Below are 21,433 nucleotides of genomic sequence, written 5' to 3' on the forward strand. Positions count from 1 at the left end.
TTTAAATATAACAGATTTTTATGATCCGTATAGATGTTGAACGGATATTTGGCCCCTTCCAGGAGATACCTCCATTCCTCGAGGGCCAGCTTAATCGCCAGTAGTTCTTGATCTCCAACGGAATAGTTAGCTTCTGCAGGGAGGAATTTACGAGAATAAAATCCACAGGGGTGGATCTTCCCATCAGTTCCCTTCTGGGAGAGAACAGCTCCAACTCCAACTGTAGAGGCATCCACCTCCAACTCGAATGGCTTGTTTACATCTGGTTGAGACAGAACTGGAGCAGACATAAAAGCCAGCTTGATCTTCTGGAAGGCCGCTAAAGCCTCTTCTGACCAGTTGGAATGGTCTGCCCCTTTCCGAGTTAAGTTGGTAATAGGAGTGATGAGAGTGGAGAATCCCCGAATAAATTTCCTATAGTAATTGGCGAATCCCAGGAATCGCTGAATAGACTTGAGAGAATTTGGAATGGACCAATTGGCAATGGCATCCAACTTTGTCGGGTCCATCTGGAGATCCGATCCGGAAATTATATACCCCAGGAAGGGTATAGAGGAAACTTCAAAGGTACACTTGGATAATTTACCGTAGAGCCGGTTCTCACGAAGACGTCGGAGGACTTCACGGACTTGTAGACGATGAGAGGGAAGATCTTGGGAGAAGATAAGGATATCATCCAGATAAACTACAAGGTATTTGTACAGAACGTCCCGGAAGATTTCGTTCACAAAGTGCTGGAACACTGCTGGGGCATTACTCAACCCGAATGGCATTACCAGGTACTCGTAATGACCATCTCGAGTATTAAAAGCTGTCTTCCATTCATCACCACTTCGGATTCTAATGAGGTTGTAGGCACCGCGGAGGTCTAACTTGGTGAAGATGCGGGCTCCCTTCACTCTGTCAAATAATTCAGTGATGAGTGGTAATGGATAACTATTTTTGATGGTAATGTCATTGAGACCCCGGTAGTCAATGCATGGACGCAGTCCTCCATCCTTTTTCTTAACAAAGAAGAAGCCTGCACCAGCGGGTGATGACGAGGGACAGATGAATCCCTTCTGTAAATTCTCCCTGATGTAGTCGCTCATCGCCTCAGTTTCAGGAACAGATAACGGATAGGTACGCCCCCTAGGTGGTTTCTTGCCGGGAAAGAGATCGATGGGGCAATCCCACTCTCTATGGGGCGGCAGGACATCAGCGGCTTTCTCACTGAAGACGTCAGAGAAATCTTGGTAAGCCGCAGGAAGACTTGACTGGGTTTTTACTTCAGTAGACTTGATAGGACAAACTTGAGCTAAACAGGACTGGTGGCAGTGTGAACCCCAAGAAGTAAGTTGTAACGTTGACCAATCAAACTGTGGATTGTGTAGCTGGAGCCAGGGCATGCCCAAAACGATCTCCTGGGTGGCCTGAGGAATGACTAAGAACTTTATTAATTCTGAGTGCAGGAACCCAACTCCCAAAACCACTGGTGCAGTTTGGTGAGAGATATTCCCCTTGGAGATTCGGCTACCATCCACAGCGGTAATATAGACTGGGTAAGAAAGTTCACATACAGGCAAACAAAACTTATCTACCGCAGCTTGAGTGATGAAGTTTCCTGCGGCTCCACAGTCCACTAACGCAGATGCAGATTGAAGCCCAACTGAAGTCTCTAATGTCACGGGAAGGATAAGGTCTTGATTTGAAGGAGCTTGACTAGAAGATCCCAACTTGACTCCTCCTTTACAAGTCAGGATCTGGCGTTTCCCGAACGCACTGTACAAGAATTAATCTGGTGACCTGCAGCCGCACAATAAAGACACAGTCTCTCACGAAGTCTTCTTGACCGCTCCTCAGGAGTTAGGCGGGACCTATTTACTGCATAGGCTCATCAGAAGGTGGAGACTGAAACTGTACGGAAGGTACCATCCTTGACCTGCGTGGCTCACTACGAGCACGCTCACTGTTGCGTTCGCGGATGCGAGAGTCCAACTTGATGCACAGGGAAATTAAATCAGACAATTGCTCAGGAAGGTCGCGGGTTGCCAGTTCATCCTTGATCCGATCAGAGAGTCCATGCCAGAAAGCTGCTACCAGGGCTTGATTGTTCCACTGAATCTCTGCGGCCAACGTCTGGAACTGGATGACATATTGCCCCATACTACGGGTACCTTGACGAAGTTGGATAAGGTCTGCAGAAGCTGATGTTGCACGACCCGGCTCGTCAAAGATCCGTCTGAAGGTTGAGACGAATTCTGCATAGTTGTTTATCAGAGGGTCAGCACGTTCCCACAGAGGAGACACCCAACTCAAGGCAGATCCAGAGAGTAGAGAGATGATGTAAGCAACCTTGGATCTTGGCGTGGGGAAATTGTGTGACAATAATTCAAACTGGATTTCACATTGGTTAAGAAACCCGCGACATAACCTTGGACTGCCATCATACTTGCTGGGCACGGGCAGATGCAAACGTGACACTGGAGCTGATGCAGCCGGCATAGAAGAACTCACAGTACTTGCTGGAGTAACAGGAACTGTAGAAGTGAGTACACTAGGCAGGGTTTGCTGTAGTGTATCAATCCGGGAGGACATCCCTTGCAGGAACTGGAACATCTGCTGCTGCGCAGCCTCTTGACCATCCAAACGGGAGACCAGATTTTGCAAGGCCTCTGACCCCACACTCCGACCACCGTCCGAGTCCATCGATCCTGAACTTACTGTCAGACTTAGTTTTGTCTGTGTCCCCGGAGGGGGCGCTAGTGGGTCAGTGGAGGTAGATGGGAGAAAGCGAGGAGGCTGGATTATGTTTAGGCGCATGAGCGCAATGATATTTATTATACAGATAGTTCACAAACGGCAGCAGAAAATAACAGTAAGAAATGCAAATGTCAATAGTGCAGCGTGGAAGCTGAAAGTCTATGGTAACAGAAGTATGGCAACTGATGAAATGATAACCGGTAGTAATGATAACAGATGAATGAACACACATGAGTAATAACTTGGCAGAGAATATTCTGGTATGGGAACCAGAGCAGTTTAAAACGTGGAGCCAGCAGAGATGGTAATGAATGGCAAACCTGGTAGCAGAGGCAGGAGACTGACAATGTCCACAGTGCAGGTGATGAGGCACTGGCAGCAAGCAAGCTGCATCACAGGTGGAGAGATGGAACACACCTGGAGTCAGTCTCTACTGCTAGGCTGAAGCACACAGAGATGGTGGTGAGTGTGAAGCCTGTAGATAGAAGCAGGTGTTGCTGAGGCTTGTAGTTCCACGGAGCTGTGAGAAGTAACCAGGAGCACAGAGTCTCAGGTAGATAGCCAGGAACACGGAACAACAGGTAGGTATCCAGGAACATGGAGGAACAGGAACCAGATCCAGACACATGAGTCGCAGGAGTGACACAAAGTTCAGGATGCCTGCAGACTGATCCTGCAGCTCCTGATATACCCCCTGATGTGCAGTCATTGGTGGGAGTGAGGAAAGTAGGTGCGGCCAAGCACCGGATTGGCCGCCGTGCTCTGACTGATGGAGACTGTCATGGCGGCGCCCATGCCGCGGCCTAGCGGGAACGCGGCGTGCTACACGCCCGCTGTCACAGGAGCGCTCCCAGGCCCAGGATGACGTCTGATGGCAGAGGTGCGGATGACAGTGGAACGCAGGGACCCAGGACGGAGTCCGCACCGGCGGACAGATGTGACCGTGGTGAGTCGATTCCTGAGAGCCCTCCTTTGCTGATTTTTTTTTTTTTTCCAGATAGAGTGGTTCTCAGAACCAAATCTGGGTATCTTCCTAAGGTGGTGTCTAAATTCCACCTTTAATGAAGATATTATAGTCCCAGCCTTCAAAGGGCCAGACTTTTCTGCGGGAGGTGCATCGTTGGACATAGTCCTTGCTTTAAGGATCTACGTGGATCGTACCAGTTCCATCGGAAAAACAGACACTCTCTTCATTCTCTACGGATGTCACAAGAGAGGATGGCCTGCTGACAAGCAGACACTGGCGAGGTGGCTTCGGATGACTATTTCAGAAGCATATTCTCGAGCTGATCTCCCTGTTCCGGCTAATGTCTCTGCTCACTCTACTCATAAGGTAGGTCCTTCATGGGCAGCACAACATGATGCTTCAGCAGAACAGATGTGTAAGGCAGCCATATCGTCTTCCATTAACACATTCATTAGACATCATGCCTTTGATACCTTTGCCTCTCAGGACGCTGAATTTGGGCAAAAGATTCTCCTGTCTAATCAGGAGTGTCCCCACCACTAAATTGCTTTGGGACATCCCAATGTTATCCTGTGGATAACCTGTGGACCGTGCCGGAGAAATATTCGTTACGGTAGACTTACCGTTGATAACGCTATTTCTCCTACGTTCTCAGGATCCACAGGGATCCCACCCTGACACACCTGACTTGAGGATCCTTTCACTCACTACCCTCTTCCTTCTTGTATGGAAGGGTGTGCATATGTGTTCTTCTCGCCTGATTAGGGCTCTCTATGATGCTCCTGCCTTGAACTTTGGAAAAACAACTGATTTGCCTGAGCTAGGAGGCGGGGATATAGGGACGGACCCGTTGCATGCTGGGAGGCCAAAAGCTTTGATCGTATGGTGCCAATCTGCTGTCGCTACCTCATATCCCAATGTTATTCTGTGGATCCTGTGGACTTAGGAGAAATAGCATTATGAACGGAAAGTCTACCATAATGAATATTTCATATAGAAGTATTGAAATTACAGGCGTAACACCGTAGAACATAAAAGAAGATGGACAAGAATAAAAATTTGAAAACAGAAAGTATACTAAATATCACCCTGGAGATAATCTACCTGCTGACTGGGGAGGTGAGTGGATCTGTGATCATCACAGTGACATCATTTATATCTATAGTAATAATACAAGGACATGACTGGAGAGGTGAGTGGATCTGTGATCGTCATAGTGACATCACTTATATCTATAGTAATAATACAGGGACATGACTGGGGAGGTGAGTGGATCTGTGATCATCACAGTGACATCATTTATATCTATAGTAATAATATAGGGACATGACTGGGGAGGTGAGGGGATCTGGGAGCATCACAGTGACATCAGTTATATCTATAGTAATAATACAGGGACATGACTGGGGAGGTGAGGGGGATCTGGGGGTGTCACAGTGATGTCACTTATATCTATAGTAATAATACAGGGACATGACTGGGGAGGTGAGTGGATCTATGATCATCACAGTGACATCATTTATATCTATAGTAATAATACAAGGACATGACTGGAGAGGTGAGTGGATCTGTGATCGTCATAGTGACATCACTTATATCTATAGTAATAATACAGGGACATGACTGGGGAGGTGAGGGGATCTGTGATCATCACAGTGACATCATTTATATCTATAGTAATAATACAGGGACATGACTGGGGAGGTGAGGGGATCTGGGAGTGTCATAGTGACATCACTTATATCTATAGTAATAATACAGGGACATGACTGGGGAGGTGAGGGGATCTGTGAGCATCATAGTGACATCACTTATATCTCTAGTAATAATACAGGGACATGACTGGAGAGGTGAGTGGATCTGTGATCATCACAGTGACATCATTTATATCTATAGTAATAATATCGGGACATGACTGGGGAGGTGAGGGGATCTGGGAGCATCATAGTGACATCACTTATATCTATAGTAATAATACAGAGACTTGACTGGGGAGGTGAGGAGATCTGGGAACTTCACAATGAGATCAATTATATCTATAGTAATAATACAGGGAGATGACTGGGGACAGTGATATTTGATGTTTCCCTCATTTATACAGGATTACACAGTAGTGAGGAAGACATCCAGTGAGTGTGAGACATCCAGCATACATCCCAATGTGTCGGGAGGACTGAGCACGAGCCAGAGCCCCATCCTGGTGCCTCCACCTCTCTCACTGACACATGAGAGACACAATGACCAGAGGATCCTGGAACTCACCAACAAGATCATTCAGCTGCTGACTGGAGAGGTGACTGCTGGGAATGGGGAAATATACAGTAACACCAGGGGACGTGTCTGGGTGATGACTGTAGAGGTGACTGCTGGGAATGGGGCATTATACAGTAACACCAGGGGATGTGTCTGAGTGATGACTGGAGAAGTGACTGCTGAGAATGGGGCATTATACAGTAACACCGGGGGACGTGTCCGAGAGGTGACTGCTGGGAATGGGGCATTATACAGTAACACCAGGGGATGTGTCTGGGTGATGACTGGAGAGGTGACTGCTGGGAATGGGGCATTATACAGTAACACCGGGGGATGTATCTGGGTGATGACTGGAGAGGTGACTGCTGGGAATGGGGCATTGTACAGTAACACCAGGGGACGTGTCTGGGTGATGACTGGAGAGGTGACTGCTGATAATGGGGCATTATACAGTAACAATGGGTGACGTGTCTGAAAGATGACTGGAGAGGTGACTGCTGGGAATGGGACATTATACAGTAACACCAGGGGACGTGTCTGGGTGATGACTGGAGAGGTGACTGCTGAGAATGCAGCATTATACAGTAACACCGGGGGACGTGTCTGGGTGATGACTGGAGAGGTGACTGCTGGGAATGGGACATTATACAGTAACAATGGGTGACGTGTCTGAAAGATGACTGGAGAGGTGACTGCTGGGAATGGGGCATTATACAGTAACACCAGGGGATGTGTCTGGGTGATGACTGGAGAGGTGACTGCTGGGAATGGGACATTATACAGTAACACCGGGGGATGTGTCTGGGTGATGACTGGAGAGGTGACTGCTGGGAATGGGACATTATACAGTAACACCAGGGGATGTGTCTGGGTGATGACTGGAGAGGTGACTGCTGGGAATGGGACATTATACAGTAACACCGGGGGACGTGTCTGGGTGATGACTGGAGTGGTGACTGCTGGGAATGGGGCAATGTACAGTAACACCAGGGGACGTGTCTGGGTGATGACTGGAGAGGTGACTGCTGGGAATGGGACATTATACAGTAACACCGGGGGATGTGTCTGGGTGATGACTGGAGAGGTGACTGCTGGGAATGGGACATTATACAGTAACACCAGGGGATGTGTCTGGGTGATGACTGGAGAGGTGACTGCTGGGAATGGGACATTATACAGTAACACCGGGGGACGTGTCTGGGTGATGACTGGAGTGGTGACTGCTGGGAATGGGGCAATGTACAGTAACACCAGGGGACGTGTCTGGGTGATGACTGGAGAGGTGACTGCTGGGAATGGGACATTATACAGTAACACCGGGGGATGTGTCTGGGTGATGACTGGAGAGGTGACTGCTGGGAATGGGACATTATACAGTAACACCAGGGGATGTGTCTGGGTGATGACTGGAGAGGTGACTGCTGGGAATGGGACATTATACAGTAACACCAGGGGATGTGTCTGGGTGATGACTGGAGAGGTGACTGCTGGGAATGGGACATTATACAGTAACACCGGGGGATGTGTCTGGGTGATGACTGGAGAGGTGACTGCTGGGAATGGGACATTATACAGTAACACCAGGGGACGTGTCTGGGTGATGACTGTATCACTGTGTGTGTCAGGTTCCTATAAGGTGTCAGGATGTCACTGTCTATGTCTCCATGCAGGAGGGGGAGTATATAGAGGAACACAGGGGTCTGTACAAGGACGTGATGATGGAGAATCACCGGCCCCTCACATCACTGGGTAAGAGGAGACTGTCATGTACTGTACAGGGGAGAGCAGGTATGGGGGCCCCCTATATACACACATCATCTGATAATCACATATATACACTGTACTCAGTCACTGTGTGTCTCCTACAGATGGGCCCAGTAACAGAGATACCCCAGAGAGATGTCCCCGTCCTCTGTATTCCCAGGATTGTACAGAGGAGAATCCCAGGACCCCACAGGAGGATCAGGTAGGTGGGATTTAGGGTCTCCCCAATATACCAAAGTGACTGTCACTGTATGATCTGTAGAGAAGCTGTGTGTCTTATAGACTGATATTTTACAGATAAAACATCAGTTTTATCAACATAAGACATAAATAATATATAATTGTATTGTTATGTGGATTATTTAGAGTGAAGAACTAACTGATATAAAAACAGAAGATATAAAGAAAGAAGCCAAGATGCTTGTGACTTATAATAAGGCAGAAGATACAGAGGGAGAAGAAGAGACATCTATAAGGAGTGTTCAGTGTAAGGTGGAGGAAATTCCTACAGATATCGGCAAAGGTGAGCAATAAACAATTATTACAGCCCCTATTATACTCCTGCTCTCCCCCTCACATCATATCACTGTGTTACCAGCCCAGAGATCTGACCAGTCTCCTCCCCACACTCTCTGGTGTATCTCATACATCAGGAGACATCAGCCCCTATTATACTCCTGCTCTCCTCCTCACATCATGTCACTGTGTGTTACCAGCCCAGAGATCTGACCCGTCTCCTCCCCACACTCTCTGGTGTATCTCATACATCAGGAGCCATCAGCCTCTATTATACTCCTGATCTCCCCCTCACATCATGTCACTGTGTGTTACCAGCCCAGAGATCTGACCAGTCTTCTCCCGCACTCTCTGGTGTATCTCATACATCAGGAGCCATCAGCCCCTATTATACTCCTGTCTCCCCTCACATCATGTCACTGTGTGTTACCAGCCCAGAGATCTGACCAGTCTTCTCCCGCACTCTCTGGTGTACCTCATACATCAGGAGCCATCAGCCCCTATTATACTCCTGCTCTCCCCTCACATCATGTCACTGTGTGTTACCAGCCAAGAGATCTGACCAGTCTCCTCCCCACACTCTCTGGTGTATCTCATACATCAGGAGTCATCAGCCCCTATTATACTCCTGCTCTCCCCTCACATCATGTCACTGTGTGTTACCAGCCCAGAGATCTGACCAGTCTCCTGCCCACACTCTCTGGTGTATCTCATACATCAGGAGCCATCAGCCCCTATTATACTCATGCTCTCCCCCTCACATCATGTCACTGTGTGTTACCAGCCCAGAGATCTGACCAGTCTCCTCCCCACACTCTCTGGTGTATCTCATACATCAGGAGCCATCAGCCCCTATTATACTCCTGTCTCCCCTCACATCATGTCACTGTGTGTTACCAGCCCAGAGATCTGACCAGTCTTCTCCCGCACTCTCTGGTGTACCTCATACATCAGGAGCCATCAGCCCCTATTATACTCCTGCTCTCCCCTCACATCATGTCACTGTGTGTTACCAGCCCAGAGATCTGACCAGTCTCCTCCCCACACTCTCTGGTGTATCTCATACATCAGGAGTCATCAGCCCCTATTATACTCCTGCTCCCCCCTCACAACATGTCACTGTGTGTTACCAGCCCAGAGATCTGACCAGTCTCCTCCCACACTCTCTGGTGTATCTCATACATCAGGAGACATCAGCCCCTATTATACTCTTGATCTCCCCCTCACATCATGTCACTGTGTGTTACCAGCCCAGAGATCTGACTAGTCTCCTCCCCACACTCTCTGGTGTATCTCATACATCAGGAGACATCAGCCCCTATTATACTCCTGCTCTTCCCCTCACATCATGTCACTGTGTGTTACCAGCCCAGAGATCTGACCAGTCTCCTCCCCACACTCTCTGGTGTATCTCATACATCAGGCGCCATCAGCCCCTATTATACTCCTGCTCTCCCCCTCACATCATGTCACTGTGTGTTACCAGTCCAGAGATCTGACCAGTCTTCTCCCGCACTCTCTGGTGTACCTCATACATCAGGAGCCATCAGCCCCTATTATACTCCTGCTCTCCCCCTCACATCATGTCACTGTGTGTTACCAGCCCAGAGATCTGACCAGTGTCCTCCCCACATTCTCTGGTGTATCTCGTACATCAGGAGCCATCAGCCCCTATTATACTCCTGCTGTCCCCCTCACATCATGTCACTGTGTGTTACCAGCCCAGAGATCTGACCAGTCTCCTCCCCACACTCTCTGGTGTATCTCATACATCAGGAGTCATCAGCCCCTATTATACTCCTGCTCTCCCCCTCACATCATGTCACTGTGTGTTACCAGCCCAGAGATCTGACCAGTCTCCTCCCCACACTCTCTGGTGTATCTCATACATCAGGAGCCATCAGCCCCTATTATACTCCTGCTCTCCCCCCTCACATCATGTCACTGTGTGTTACCAGCCCAGAGATCTGACCAGTCTCCTCCCCACACTCTCTGGTGTATCTCATACATCAGGCGCCATCAGCCCCTATTATACTCCTGCTCTCCCCCTCACATCATGTCACTGTGTGTTACTAGCCCAGAGATCTGACCAGTCTTCTCCCGCACTCTCTGGTGTACCTCATACATCAGGAGCCATCAGCCCCTATTACACACCTGCTCCTCCGTCACATCATGTCACTGTAATTAGTAGGTGATTCCTTCACTTTTTGTTCACACTCACCACCTTCACACAAGCATCACTGTCTCATACACAGCACTGTAACCACACAAACGTCATTGTGCAGTAGCTCCAGTTAATGTATATGATGACTCTGTACTAATACTCTTTATGTTCTGTCCTTATACATCTCCCACATTCTGCTGTTCCCTATGAATGAGCTGCTGATCCGTACTCTATTGCTCTGTCCTGCTGCTTAGTCATGTTGCTACGTCCTGCTGTCCACTTACTCTGTCCTGCTGTATTTCCCTCTCCGTGCTGGTCTACCTGGTAGCCTCAGCCTAAAATATCAGTAAGACACTAACTGCAGGGCTTTACTCCTTAAGGGCAACCACAAGAACCTATAGATGTTCAATTAGCCCATGTGTAGGACACAGTGTTCATTTAGGACATATCTGCTCTGCTTCCATGGCGCGTGTGTGTGTGTGTGTGTGTGTGTGTGTGTGTGTGTGTGTGTGTGTGTGTGTGTGTGTGTGTGTGTGTTTATGAGATGCCTGTGTGTGGGTAATATCTGTGTTGGGAGATATTACCACAGTGTGGATACTGGGTGTACAAGGGGGTTGAGTTTGGGATTGCTAGGGTCAGTTTCGGTCAGGTCAATTATATAGAGGTCAGTGTGGTCACTCATTCTCACCACCAGCATCACAGGACACCCTTGCAGAATCCAACATCCTCTGCATTGCTATGTGATGTTGACCTACCAGAGGCAAGAGGCATGCTGGGTAGATGTGCCATTCTTGCTGCTTCGGTCTTTTCCTCTGGGCTGGTTGCTGGCAGATGTCTAGTCACTGTGATATGTTCCTCTGGGCTGTGCTGGTGTAGATGACACCTGTAGCTGAGCAGCTGGACTCCAGATGATGGAGTTAGAAAATAATGTATGGATTCCACCATCAGGGTCATTCCCTAGGACTACATCAGTTGGGAAACCATCCATGACTTAAACATCTCAAACCCTTTGGCCCATTCCCCAGTCCAGGTAGACCCTTGCCATGGGTACCTCTTGTTCCTTTCCATCTGCCACAGTAACGTTGGTTGGTCCTGGGATTGTAGAGCAGTATGGATGTACACTGCTGGGGCAGGGAGAACCAGCTACCCAGGCCCCCCAGCACTGTAGGTTGGCAAGCTATAATTTTGACACTTACTGTTATCCCTGGTGGTCTAGGGAGAATCTGGGGCTTGGACCACCAGCCCACCTCTCAGGAATGATAATAGAATGGCTTCCCAATCAGCCTCCTAAATGAGAGTGCATGAAAAGGCAGAGGAAAGGTTTGCTAACCCAGCCAGCCCCTGGATAACCAAGGTCCGAAGGAGACTCTGCCTGGTTACCTTGGTTGCCTATCTCTGGAGCTATGATTCAGACTGAAGGAAGCACTCTTGGTCCCACAGCAGACTCCTGGAAGTAATTGTAGAGGAAACTTTTTCCCTCCCCAGACAAGCCAGCACCTGGGCTGTGACTAACACCCTGGGTGGACCAAGGCACAGAGAAGTGACCACTCCCCACTGTCCATAAGGGACAAATGTAAAGGTAATCATGCTTTGGGAATGCAAGGCACATGCACTTCAGTTGATTGGGTAAAGACAACAGGGCAGAACTTCCCCCTGTGGTATTGTGTGTTGGATGAGAAAAAAAAAGGTCAGTGAGTCTGTTTAAGGATATATACTTTTTATGACATCAAAAAGTATTGAACTGCTGTAACATCTTGTATGCTGTATCCCCCTTTCAAAAGGTGAGGCATCTTAAAGATTATTAGAGCAATAAACGTCTTGCCTTCAAGATGACTGCCTTCATCTTGTGACCAACGGGAATGTGACACCCGCAGTCCCATTCTCCACCTGTTCTGGGCTGAGCCCACTGTCTGCAATCTCCACTCTCTGCCAGTTATCAATACAGGGCCTGGTCAATGACCAGAGGGGATCAAACCGACACGAGTCAGAAGGTGTGTCAGCAGAGTGTCCACACATACACAGCAGCAAGCGGTAACAGGTGCCAGTGGTAGGACCCTGAGTAGAAATGTGGTTCCAAGTGTCACGTGTTAGGAGCCTGGTGGTGGCAGCAAAATAGTGAATTCCTTATTTTCCAAGGTCCTGTTTGACACAAGAACAATTTGTGATCACTTGGCGTTGGCAGTGAGGTCTCTTCCGTTCATACTTTTTCTTTTTGGACCTTCATCACTAACCAGCTTCCCGTGGTCCCAGATTGGAGTGACAGATCGCTGCACATCATGGGGAAGTTTGGCCAACTTCTTTTAGCAATTTCCAGGGTAAATTTCACCTCCTTTATCTCTCCATGTTCTGTTACATTCATATTAAGCGATTTACTCACTGTCGGACTAAATAAATCTGCCTTACATGCTAATATAATATGTAGGGACAGAGATAGATATCGGAGGACCTGTTAGTTTAGGATAGCTATATATTATGTCATGCTAGTTCCACCACTTTCTCCGTCCTCTACGTATTCTATTATATATTAAAGGATACACACACAGAGTATAGGTTTGGAACAAATAATTTAATTAAGAATTCAATTTTTGGAGCATAGATGTACAAGATTTTATATCACATTATTTCATACTCCACTTATATTCTGCTTACCTCAGAAGATGACGAGTTACTTTGTTGGTACTTCCTCCAGATTTTCACCATCAGTGATATTTAGGATGAGGTGTTTGAAAAGAAGGACAGAGAAGGTCAATTCAGTCTCTCGATTCTTCCTTTTACCACCCGTGGATCACTTTCAACCCACCTGCATATGGGATGTCACTCACTAGGTGGAGTAGATGGTCATCACTAGCACTTTTGCCTTCAGGCCACATTTTTCACCTGTAGATGTTTGTGCAAGAGGAGAAAAGCTGTAGCCTTACACTGGGAGGTGCAAAGCCCACTGCACTTGGAAAGGAAAGAGGAGAGGAAGCCTATAGAGACAGATGGATACTCACCATAGCTAACCTTGTCACTTTGTGGTCTGCCACATAGCCCTGTGGAGAAAGAGACAACACACCCGCACAGCTTCCTAATCCTCAACTAATTAGTGTCCCACCCAACCAGGTGTCTAATGATCTACACTGATTGCTGACTCTCAGCAGTGCTAGTGTGCAAACAATAACCTGGCCTAACTCTGAGCGTAGTGTACTAACACAACTTCTAGTGGATGAGACTACTTATTAATAATTATGCATGGAGGTGAGAACAGAGAAACAGCAACACATGAAAGGATAAGGGTAGTAGAAGAAGCACAACCTTTGGATTTATGTGAGATGGTGGAAAAAATGGCAGCCTCCTACATGTACAGCCTAAATTCTGAGGGGAGTGATAGACCATTACTCTTTGCTTGTACCTGGGGAATCAGGTGAAAGTCCCCCCTTGGGTGTTATCTAGTCCTGGCTGGCTCCTGGGCTAGGTAGAATAGACTAGGGGTTTACTCTATTTAGGAGGCCTGTTTTCTACTTTGTCAGGGAATAATAACTTTATTTCTACTGGATAATGTTTCATGTCATTAAAGAGATATTTATTAGTCATGGACTTGAAATTATTCTGCGCCTTGGACCCCGCACTCAGACCTACAGTGTATTCATGGGTCTTACACCTGACATTACTGTATGCTACAGGCTTATTTCCAAATTTAGTGTGCACCAACAGCCTTGTGCCCATACTCCCTGGTGGTTTAGAGGGTTCTAAGTAAGCAGTGAAGTCCCAAGTGTGTCTACCTAGTCTATAGGGAGAGGCTGCCTTGTATGGTTCTCTTGAATTCCCACCACTGCTTGCCTCTCCAGTCCTCAGCTTCCTTCTTGGCTTTCACTGTCAGCCGTGGTTCTCAATGCTTAGCTGCAGCCTCAGAGTCTTCTCCTTCTGGCCTATTATTTGCCATTATAATTACTCCTTCCAGGCGCTCTTCTTTCTTGATGTGCCACCTGTGGACGGAGCTCTCCACAATCCCGACTCGCCACGTCTGCTCTGGATTGGCTGTCTACTGGCAATGCCTCGTATTCCAAACCAGGGATAGCATGTTTGAAATAAGAGCCACTGATTGGCTGTGCTTGAATCCCTTTGGTTTTGAGCGTGCTATTGCACCAAGGAGGACACAACTTGTGTGCCTCACATGGAGACATTATCTCCAGATCTGACATCCACAGGAGTTATGGGTAAGAGGTAAACACCTTCATCTGCTGGGCTTCTCAGGCACTCTGATGGGGGACCCAGCCAGACTCTCATAAAACTCTCCTTGTTTCTGTTCTTCTCCAGTATTATGTTTCTGAGTGTGAAAGGTAGCACACCGAAAATATTGCACATGAGTCTCTACTGAGCACACACCTGAGAATAGTGGTGAGGTCATATTGTGATTAATGATGCCTCTGCTAAAGAAGACTTGGTTAACTATTTTATTTCCACCAGATGGATGCAATACAAGGAATACCTCTGAGGGACATCTTGTTTGGTCTCCAGATTGTAAATTAGAAGATAAGAACATCACACGAGGATCTCCAGAAGAAAACTGCATTAAACTAAATATACATCCAGCACTTCACAGTGCAGATATATCATCTGATCCATCTATTATTGAGGAATGTTCTCCTGGTAACTCACATACTACTGCACCTAGTACAGGTCATTGCGGTGATACAATAATTTCCTCTTCTAAAATTGGGAAATGTTTTACACATAAACAAGCTCTTGTTAAACATAAGAGCAGTCACGTAAGTAAGAAGCCTTTTCCATGTTCTGAGTGTGGGAAATGTTTTACACAGAAATCAGATCTTCGCAGACACCTGATGCGTCACATGGGTGAGAAACCATTTCCATGTTCTGAGTGTGAGAAATCTTTTATAGATAGATCACGTCTTGTTATACATGAGAGAAGTCACACAGGTGAGAAACCATTTCCATGTTCTGAGTGTGAGAAATCTTTTACAGAGAGATCACGTCTTGTTATACATGAGAGAAGTCACACAGGTGAGAAACCATTTCCATGCTCTGAATGTGGGAAATGTTTTCCATGTAAAAGATATCTTACTATGCACGAAAGAAGTCACACAGGTGAGAAACAATTTCCATGCTCTGAATGTGGGAAATGTTTTACAAGTAAAAAAGATCTTACTACACATGAAAGAAGTCACACAGGTGAGAGGCCATTTCCATGCTCTGAGTGTGGAAAATGTTTTACTCAGAAATCACATCTTGTTGTACATCAGAGAATTCACACAGGTGAGAAACCTTTTCTATGTTCTGAGTGTGGGAAATGTTTTACAAACAAATCAGATCTTATTAAGCATAACCTAAGTCACACAGGTGAGAAGCCATTTCCATGTTCTGAGTGTGGAAAGTATTTCATTAAAAAATCAAAACTTGTTGCACATGAGAGAAGTCACCCAGGTGAGAAGCCGTTTAGATGCTCTGAGTGTGGGAAACGTTTTAGACAGAAAGCACGTCTTGTTGTACATCAGAGAAGTCACACAGGTGAGAAACCATTTCCATGCTCTGAGTGTGGGAAATCTTTTCTAGAGAAATCAAATCTTGTAACACATCAGAGATGTCACACAGGTGAGAAACCATTTCCATGCTCTGAGTGTGGGAAATCTTTTGTGCAGAAATCAAATCTTGTTATACACGAGAGAAGCCACACAGGTGAGAAACCATTTAGTTGCTCTGAGTGTGGGAAATGTTTTAAAGCTCAGTCTTCTCTTTTTGCACACAAAAAAGTTCACACAGATGAGAAGCCATTTCCATGCTCAGAGTGTGGGAAATGTTTGAAAACGAAATATTCTCTTTTTACACACATGAAAATACACACAGGTGAGAAGTATCACTGACTTGAATTGAGAGTGTTGTGAACTCTGAGGTTCTTCCGATGGTCGGGAAGAGGAACCACAGCTGGGCCGGAGTAGAGATAGCCGGATATAGGTTTTCCTCATGCAGAAATTTAACAGTTATAATTGATGTCAAATGCAAAGAACTTTATGATGAGAAGGGTCGGGCACGATGCTGAGGCACATAGAAGAATGGGAACTTGTGAGCGATGTTTAAAGACACTGATGAACTCGTGAGCGATGTTTGAAGATACTGATGAAATGATGAACTCGTGAGCGATGTTTAAAGACACTGATGAACTCGTGAGCGATGTTTAAAGACACTGAAGAAATTAAGAACTTGTGAGCGATGTTTAAAGACAGTGATGAACTCGTGAGGGATGTTTAAAGACACTGAAGAAATGAAGAACTTGTGAGCGATGTTTAAAGACACTGATGAATTTGTGAGCGATGTTTAAAGACACTGAAGAAATGAAGAACTTGTGAGCGATGTTTAAAGACACTGATGAACTTGTGAGCGATGTTTAAAGACACTGATGAACTTGTGAGCGATGTTTAAAGACACTGAAGAATTGAAGAACTTGTGAGCGATGTTTTAAGACTCTGATGAACTCGTGAGCGATGTTTAAAGACACTGAAGAAATGAAGACCTTGGGAGCGATGTTTAAAGACGCTGAAGAAATGAAGAACTTGTGAGCGATGTTTAAAGACACTGATGAACTCGTGAGCGATGTTTGAAGATACTGAAGAAATTAAGACCTTGGGAGCGATGTTTAAAGGCACTGAAGAAATGAAGAACTTGTGAGCGATGTTTAAAGACACTGATGAAATGAAGACCTTGGGAGCGATGTTTAAAGACACTGATGAACTCGTGAGCGATGTTTGAAGATACTGAAGAAATGAAGAACTTGTGAGCGATGTTTGAAGACACTGAAGAAATTAAGAACTTGTGAGCGATGTTTGAAGACACTGAAGAAATGAAGAACTTGTGAGCGATGTTTGAAGATACTGAAGAAATGAAGACCTTGGGAGCGATGTTTAAAGACACTGAAGAAATGAAGACCTTGTGAGCGATGTTTAAAGACGCTGAAGAAATGAAGAACTTGTGAGCGATGTTTAAAGACACTGAAGAAATGAATTTGCAGGCAGACACCTAGAATGCAGGGAGCGCTAGAGTATAGCCGCTGGTAAGCACACTGCTGTCAGGAGCACTGGTGTTCGCCACAGTGGAGAGACGATACTCAGGCGCCGGACACAGACGAGCGTCCGCTTTTGTAGTTCCCGCTTTGCCCTGATTGGCGGAGAGGGGAGCAAGTGAAGTCACCCGCTCACAACACCTATGTGGGCGCCAGGCGCAATGGCGGCGCCCACGCTCTGGAGGATCGCCGGCCAAACGCCGGGGCCCGGTAACCCACCGGAGGCCGGAGCCACCAGGAGAGCCAGCGAACACGCAGGGGTAAATGCGGCGGCGGCCGCCGCCATCCCCGATGTGTAACAAGAAGTAGCCATTCATGTTCTCTGATTGTGGGAAATGGTTTACACAGAAGCAGCTTGTGTTACACATGAGAGAAGTCACACAGGTGAGAGGCCATTTCCATGATCTGTGTGTGTGGAAATGTTTTACATAGACATCAGAGTCGTCACACAGGAGAGAAGATATTTCTGTTTTCTGAGTAGGTATAAATATAGGGGGTGGGATATAATGGAGTCCAGGATTGCCGGATGTGCGGTATGCCTGGCTTATTCCTGATGCTTTTTAAAGGGGTAATCATTTACAAGGCATAATTTTGCATTGAAAGTTATTGCTGCTTTATAAAAAGTCAGAGATCGGTCAGTATTCCGCACATCAGGCAATCTCGGACTCCATTACAGCCTGCCATGGAAGTCCGGAATAAAATGGTCACAGCTGAGTGTCCTCGAGTCTGTAGACATTAGACAGGGCTACATTAATATTTTATATAAGAAATCTGTGGTAACGATAAATCTGTAATAAACTCCCAATAGGAATAAACTAATTTGCATATTAGTATAAGGGCAGGCAGCCATCTTGGGTATGTGCAGTTGCTATTACAGGTAATCAGTCATATCGATCCATGCCCCTTTGGAGCTTACAATCTAAATTCCATATCACACACCGGATTCCAATTTTTCTCAGATTCCTCTTAATCTACCAGTCTGGTGTTGAACTTAGTGGTATGAAACCAGAGTATCCATTGGCAACCCATGCACACATGGCAAGAACGTACAAACTCCACACTAATAGGGCCTTGGTGGGAATCCTACCTGAGCAATTCTAATCACTATGCCGCCATACATAGTAAGAGTAGTCTATATAAGTGATGGGAAAGTATAACCAAATGTGCAGAGTGTATTTAAAAACAAAACAAAAAAACAATATGTTTTTATTGAGTTTTTGATGAGCAATAACATTTACCGCACAATAAACAACAAGCTGAACAATTTGTGTGGCCTCTTTCACTTAAGCAATTTGTTATACAAGCAGCGTATGACGTGGTTGTAGACTGTTAGCGTCCGGGGTCTTACCGGAACGCTGGGGCCGCGGGGCGGGCTTCACAGGCGGCCGGGCAGCGGCGGTGGAGGGCTGCGGCGCTGGGTTCAAGGGTACAGGCAGCGGTAATGGCGTTGAGGGGGTCCGCTCGTTGCGTTGGGACGCCGCTGCAGCAGCTCGCTTTCGCTAAGCCGTTGCCTAGGAGACATGGGGCAGTGAGCACAACTGTGACTTGCACAACTGTGGAACGCAGGTGGACCGCAAACCGGAAGCCGGAAGCACCGTAACCGGAAGTCGCGAACCGCGGCATCGTAGCGTCCCCTGCTACCCAGGATCTCCACATACGGCTCTCTGTCTCCGCTCCTGACGTAGCCGAGCACAAGCCTGCAGGACACTGTGCCATATACATCAGGCACGGCCCCAAGAGAAACCGCCGCAGTGCGGCCAGTCATACGGAGGGAGACAGCTGCGGGACTGGCATACCACCAATTCAGCCACACCAATTGGTGAAGTATAAACAGGCGTTGTTTATTCTCAGCCTTTTTCTTCTTTTATCCCGCAAAGTGCATTTGAGCCAGTAACAGCACTCAATTCCTACTTATTATTAACAGCTACATGCATGCATGCAAGAGAACTAACAACATAAATCTGGGATAGTGCACTAACATTACTTAAAGTCCCGGGACCCAGGACACAGTGATTACTAATATCTTTTAAACTATTTTAGTATTGTTGTAACTTGTCTTATTAATTTGTCATCAGTTGCCGTTTATGGCAACCATATAATACATGTTGATTTGCTCTTTTTAGATAATTTTTATTTGTACCAATAAATGCCATTGATTTTTTACAAAACCAGCAGCTGTTGTATTTAAAATTCCCTTGAGCGCCCACATTATCATCATTTTTCTCTTCGTTTAGTTAGGTGGATACCCAGGTCCACCATTGTGGGCAGCTAACAGGGTGATTCTTACACCATAGGTATAACACCTATTTAATCAATTAATTGTATTTCTTATAATCAAATCAGTTCTAGTAATCAGCGCCCACCTTTTGTCTGTGGGATTACACCCACTGACGCTCTTTTTCTGTTGCCAGAAAATGTCTGCATTACTGGGCGCCGCCATGTTGGAGACCAAGTTTCTGACATAATTCCTGTTCCTAGTTTTCCAGCCAATCCAGGGAGACTTCTTCCTATAAAAGGGGGCTGGTTTAGGACAGGGATACCAGTGCTTTAAGTTACAACCCTGTTGTAGGTGCTTTAGCCTGTGCTCCCAGGATTCCTGCTGTATTCTGGTACTTCTAACCCTGCTTTGCCAGTTCTCAGTTGCTGTTGCAGTTTTCCCATTCCTAGCCTACTGCTGCCCGTGGAGACGCTCTTGGAAAACCCGGTTCAGTAAGACCTTTTGGGCACGGTCGACCCCGGGTCTCTTGCCTTGTCCTCCAAGCCACAGTCCGCAGATTTTTGCTACCAGCCAAGTCCTCGAACCACCATTCACAGTCCTCAGCTCGTTATCTCCAGCTTCATCTTTCAAGCCACAGTCTACAGTTCACAGTCTCCAGTCACGACCCAAACTATCGTCCACAGTTCTCGGCTCCTCTACCGCAGTTTCATCTCATAAGTCGCAGTCCACGGTTCTTGTCTTCAGCCTCGTTTTACTCTCACCCACAGTTCCACAGTTCTTTGTCTACGACCACGTTCTCAAGTCACCGTTCATCAACCTCAGTTTTCTACCTTTTCTCTGTACATAATAAATACTTTTCATTGACTCTCAAACTCCGCCTACATCCTTCATTGCTCCGTATCCCATGCAAAGGAACTATATCTATCCCCCTCATTTTGTTCTTCCCCAGCCTGCTACCTCCTTGGGCAAGTCTCAACTGCCGAATCCCCAAACTTTGCTAGACGTGACAGTAAGCACTGGCCCAATGGATTCGACGGGTGATCAGGCCTCAGGAGGAGATTCAACCGCAGATATCTGGTCTCGCTTAGGTAAGCAGGAGGCCACACAATCTCAAATTGTGCAGTTCATGCAGAGTATGTCCGAACGTCTCGATTCTCTCTGTGTTGCCATGATGGCTCCTCAAGTTTCTACAGTTGCTCCCACATTAGCACCTCCGGTTCCGCTTCCTCCTGTGCCAGGCCCACTTCCACGGTTGCATTTGCCATCTCCCAGTAAATTCGATGGGAATCCAAAGCAATGCCATGGGTTTCTTAACCAGTGTGAAATCCAGTTCGAACTACAGTCGGCCAGTTTCCCATCAGCACGAACCAAGGCAGCTTATATAATTTCCTTACTTACTGGTCAAGCGTTGGAATGGGCGTCACAATTGTGGGAGAGGTCAGATCCAATCCTGTCTAACTACTCGGAGTTTGTAGCCGCCTTTCGAAGAATCTTCGACGAACCGGGCAGGACTTCTGCTGCCTCATTGGAGATCCTGCGCCTGCGTCAGGGCACGCGTACGGTCAGTCAGTACGTGATCCAGTTTCGTACTCTCTCCTCTGAACTGAACTGGAATGAGGAGGCTCTCAAAGCAGCTTTCTGGAGCGGTCTCTCCGAGAAGATCAAAGATGACCTCGTGACTCAGGACGTACCTGATAAGTTGGATAAGTTAATTTCCCTATGCAATAAATTAGACTTAAGATGCAGAGAACGCTG

The 21,433-nt window shown here is 46.8% G+C and overlaps 1 protein-coding gene across 1 annotated transcript; it reads left to right on the top strand.

Moving 5' to 3' along the window:
* The first annotated feature begins 4,463 nt into the window (after positions 1 to 4,463).
* On the top strand, positions 4,464 to 19,395 carry LOC134984178 (zinc finger protein 260-like). The gene is made up of 6 exons (XM_063949802.1): positions 4,464 to 4,828; positions 5,811 to 6,002; positions 7,633 to 7,711; positions 7,831 to 7,928; positions 8,093 to 8,249; positions 14,853 to 19,395. The coding sequence occupies exons 1-6, from the start codon at positions 4,751 to 4,753 to the stop codon at positions 16,265 to 16,267; spliced, it is 2,019 nt and encodes a 672-aa protein (XP_063805872.1). The 5' UTR covers positions 4,464 to 4,750; the 3' UTR covers positions 16,268 to 19,395.
* Positions 19,396 to 21,433: the final 2,038 nt, after the last annotated feature.

Source organism: Pseudophryne corroboree (assembly GCF_028390025.1).
Source record: "Pseudophryne corroboree isolate aPseCor3 chromosome 3 unlocalized genomic scaffold, aPseCor3.hap2 SUPER_3_unloc_4, whole genome shotgun sequence".
NCBI lineage: Eukaryota > Metazoa > Chordata > Amphibia > Anura > Myobatrachidae > Pseudophryne > Pseudophryne corroboree.